The sequence below is a fragment of the Cyprinodon variegatus genome, unplaced genomic scaffold, assembly GCF_000732505.1.
Source record: "Cyprinodon variegatus isolate N-32 unplaced genomic scaffold, C_variegatus-1.0 Scaffold607, whole genome shotgun sequence".
Taxonomy (NCBI): domain Eukaryota; kingdom Metazoa; phylum Chordata; class Actinopteri; order Cyprinodontiformes; family Cyprinodontidae; genus Cyprinodon; species Cyprinodon variegatus.
The window spans coordinates 43,112-46,795 of NW_015151060.1; the positions used below are offsets into that span (position 1 = coordinate 43,112).

The window sequence follows — 3,684 nt, forward strand, 5'->3', positions numbered from 1 at the left end:
TGTTAAATAATCATAAAATAAAATGGAGCTTATTTTAACAGTTGTGATGAAAATGAAAAAGAGAGATCATATCTCTCCTATCCTGGCTTCTCTTCATTGGCTTCCTGTTAAATCCAGAATAGAATTTAAAATCCTCCTTCTCACATATAAAGCCTTAAATGGCCAAGCTCCATCTGATATCAGGGTTTTGATTGTTCCTTATGTTCCTAACAGAGCACTTCACTCTCAATCTGAAGGTTTACTATTGGTTCCTAGAATTTCTAAACACCTTTGTTTATAGATGTTCCAGATCTGCCTGTTTTTCAGTGTAGTCCTATTTCTCTGACTGTAACTGGCTACATGTACTCTCTTCCTCTGAGGTGGAAGCTGGCTCAAAGCTCGTCTGCCTGGCTCCTGAACAGGGTCGCCTGTACAGCTGGTTTACAGTTGCAGCCAGTCGACCTCGGCAGATGGCTGCTCGCACTGAGTCTGGTTCTGCTGGAATTTTTTTCCTGTTCAATGGGAGTTTTTCCTCTCCACTGTCGCTACAATCATGCTTAGTGTGAGGAATTGCCTTCGAGTGAATGAGCGGATGCAATCAACTGGTCTACGTCCTTCCCATAAATGATAAATTCTCATTTTTTTTATTTATTTATTTTTTGTCCAGTGCATTGATCCTTGTACCTCTTCCTTAGATTATTAGATTTTGTTGAGTTTGACCTTTCATTGCTGTACCATGTTCTCTAGTAACCACAAACAGGCAAAGGAGTTGGAAGGCAACCAAACTTTCTCTCAGTTGTTCATGTTTCAACACCTATCTAGGAGTCTTATGTTTAAGTAGCATGAAGGTTTATTCCAAGTCAGATGTTCTTTGTTCTTCTGGTTTGTTGGAGCTTTCTCTTGTTCATGGGCTGTTTTTGAACATTGATAGATAAAAACGTTGGTTACGTATTTTAACCCCAGATTCTATTTATATAGGCGTAGCCCTTTATCAAATATAACATAAAGCTCAAAAGGTTTCTTGCTGTGAAGCTACAAGCTCCCAACCCACCCCCTCTCACAGGACCAATAGCTGCTCTAACCTTCCGAGCATGTAAACCAATCAGAGACAGGGTACAGCACAGACTCTTTTACATACACCCTGTATATAATCACCGGTCTCCTCCTCTTGCATCTCATTCGTTGCTGTTTCCAGGAACACATCAGGATGCCTGAACCCGCCAAGTCTGCGCCCAAGAAGGGCTCCAAGAAAGCCGTGACCAAGCCCGCCGGCATAGGAGGCAAGAAGAAGAGAAAGACCAGGAAGGAGAGCTACGCCATCTATGTGTACAAGGTGCTGAAGCAGGTCCACCCCGACACCGGCATCTCTTCTAAGGCCATGAGCATCATGAATTCGTTCGTCAACGACATCTTCGAGGGCAACGCCTCCGAGGCTTCAGGCCTGGCTCCCTACAACAAGCGCTCCACCATCACCTCCAGGGAGATCCAGACCGCTGTGCGCCTCCTGCTGCCCGGTGAGCTGGCCAAGCACGCAGTGTCTGAGGGAACCAAGGCTGTCACCAAGTACACCAGCTCCAAGTAAACTCTCACTGCCGCAAACTCAACAAAGGCCCTTTTAAGGGCCACACAAATGTTAACAAGAGCAATTGTTTCCTTAACCCTTTATTGGGTACCCAGTAAAACGATTTAAAAATCTAATTTCCCTGTGAAACTGATCTAGAAATGAGTAAAAAATTAAGTGTATTTACCAATAATTTCAGCAGGAAAATGAGATGGTTATTTTTACTCTTAAAAGAACAATAGGATAACTTCAAAAAAGACAATGCCATTGTTTTCTTATTGCTTTGCCCAGATGCCTCTCCAAGAACAAATGGACTTTTAAGAAAAAAAAAATAAGGCTTATCTAGATTTCAATTTTTTCCCAGTGCTTAAGCCATGAGTGTTACTGGAATCCAGGACAAGACATTGTGACATTCAAAAAATCTGGATATTTTAATGGCCAAAATTAATTTCGATGTAATAAATGCCAACTTGCCAAACTATTAAGAAAAATAAAAGCGCTTCTATAAGAATTAACGAACAGAATTAATGAAAACCAATGCTGATACTGGCACTTACATTTTTTAGTTTATCAACCTAAATATACTCGTTAACTCAGCTTACTTTTTAATTTTATTTTTCAACTTCTGAATTAGCTGTTTATCTTTTTTCTTCACTATTTTTTTTCTCAACTTAATTTCCAGTAGGTAATATATCGGTCAAGGGCTCATCTAATTGGTCAAATGCCAAAATAAGATGTACAGCCATGTAGCTGTATCTTTGCTGAATGGCTGGATATAGATGTTGTGCTTCTAGACCTCACTGATGAACGGGGAAACTATTTGTAAGGGGTATGTATGCAAGTGAAAAAAATAAACTGTAACCTGCCCTATAAAGGGTTAACCATTGGTGTTTTGGTTGTTAGTTTTTACACTTTCACTAAAGTCTATACAAAGCTGTTTTAGAATAAAACTACGGTATATTGCGCCGCTGTTTCAAAGTGGAGGATGAATACAGATAACTGCATTACCAGCTCTTTGACCCTAGTGCTTCTGTCTGTCCCTGTAAAATGTAGTTGAAGCACATGGCACCAAATTTAGCGACACCATGTAGTATAACTCATTTAAAGATGGTACTAATTTATAAGGAGTTCCAGAGGTATGGCAGTTGGCCAATGAAACACATTTGGGTTCTTTTAATATGGAACAAAAGTGTGTCTACTGATCTAAACTCCTGATATACTTTAATTTCTATGTGTTGCGGGACACATATTAGTCAGGAGGTAAACTAGAACAAGCAGCCGTTTAATATAATAGGCCTGGAGATACTGTATGTCTAAATTTATTCCACATAAACGGAGTACACTCACTGTAACATAAAATGTTGGTTCCATTTGTAGGTAGAACTATCTTAACACCAGGTGGGCCTGCCTCTGCTCAAAAGGCCAAAAGTTTGTCCCAGTCCAGCCCTGATTCAATCCCTTGACATTTAAATTCTTCTGAATCCTTTTATCTGTGATGTGATTTGAACTCTTAAATTTTACATATCTAGTGTTTTTTCCTTCACTTTTGTTTATTTAAAGAATGAAAGTCAATTCTAATTTGATCAACTGTTATTATTCATCCAACACAATCAACCTTTTTACTTCATATACTGTTATACTGTTTTGTTTTAAACAAATATTAGATTGCTTGTTGAGGACCAGTAGAAAACATTTAAAATCATCTCATGTTTAACTTAGTGTGTTTTCAGCCAGTATAATCAGTTACTGCACTCTACTTGAGAGTGAAAACATAATTTTGAATTAAATAAAATAAACTTATGTTAAGTTTGTAGTGGGAAAAGATGAAAATATGGGGGGAACCCCTGACCCTGATAACTGACCATGTGACCTGCTACTTGCTTCCAGATGGCTGTGTGTGGGTGTGCTTGTTTTTCTTAAAAGGCAAGGACAATTTTATGTTAAAGGGACACTATGCAACATTTTTCAGTTAATTAATGTGTTCCATAACGTTATGGATGACTAAATGAGTCATTTCAGGTTGAACAAAGGTATTCTCGGCCGCCCTGGTGGTCTGTGGGGGAAATACTGCACTTGCAACTGCAGGAGCCCTCGACCCGCACCCACAGGCTCAGAAGTCTCACGAGAGTCGGTCTTGCTTTACG

General features: G+C 39.4%; 1 protein-coding gene across 1 annotated transcript; it reads left to right on the forward strand.

The window, feature by feature from the left end:
- The first annotated feature begins 1,160 nt into the window (after positions 1 to 1,160).
- Positions 1,161 to 1,573, forward strand: LOC107096240 (histone H2B 1/2-like). Its single transcript, XM_015392813.1, has one exon. It carries the CDS (start codon positions 1,187 to 1,189, stop codon positions 1,559 to 1,561), a length of 375 nt encoding a protein of 124 aa, XP_015248299.1. The 5' UTR covers positions 1,161 to 1,186; the 3' UTR covers positions 1,562 to 1,573.
- Positions 1,574 to 3,684: the final 2,111 nt, after the last annotated feature.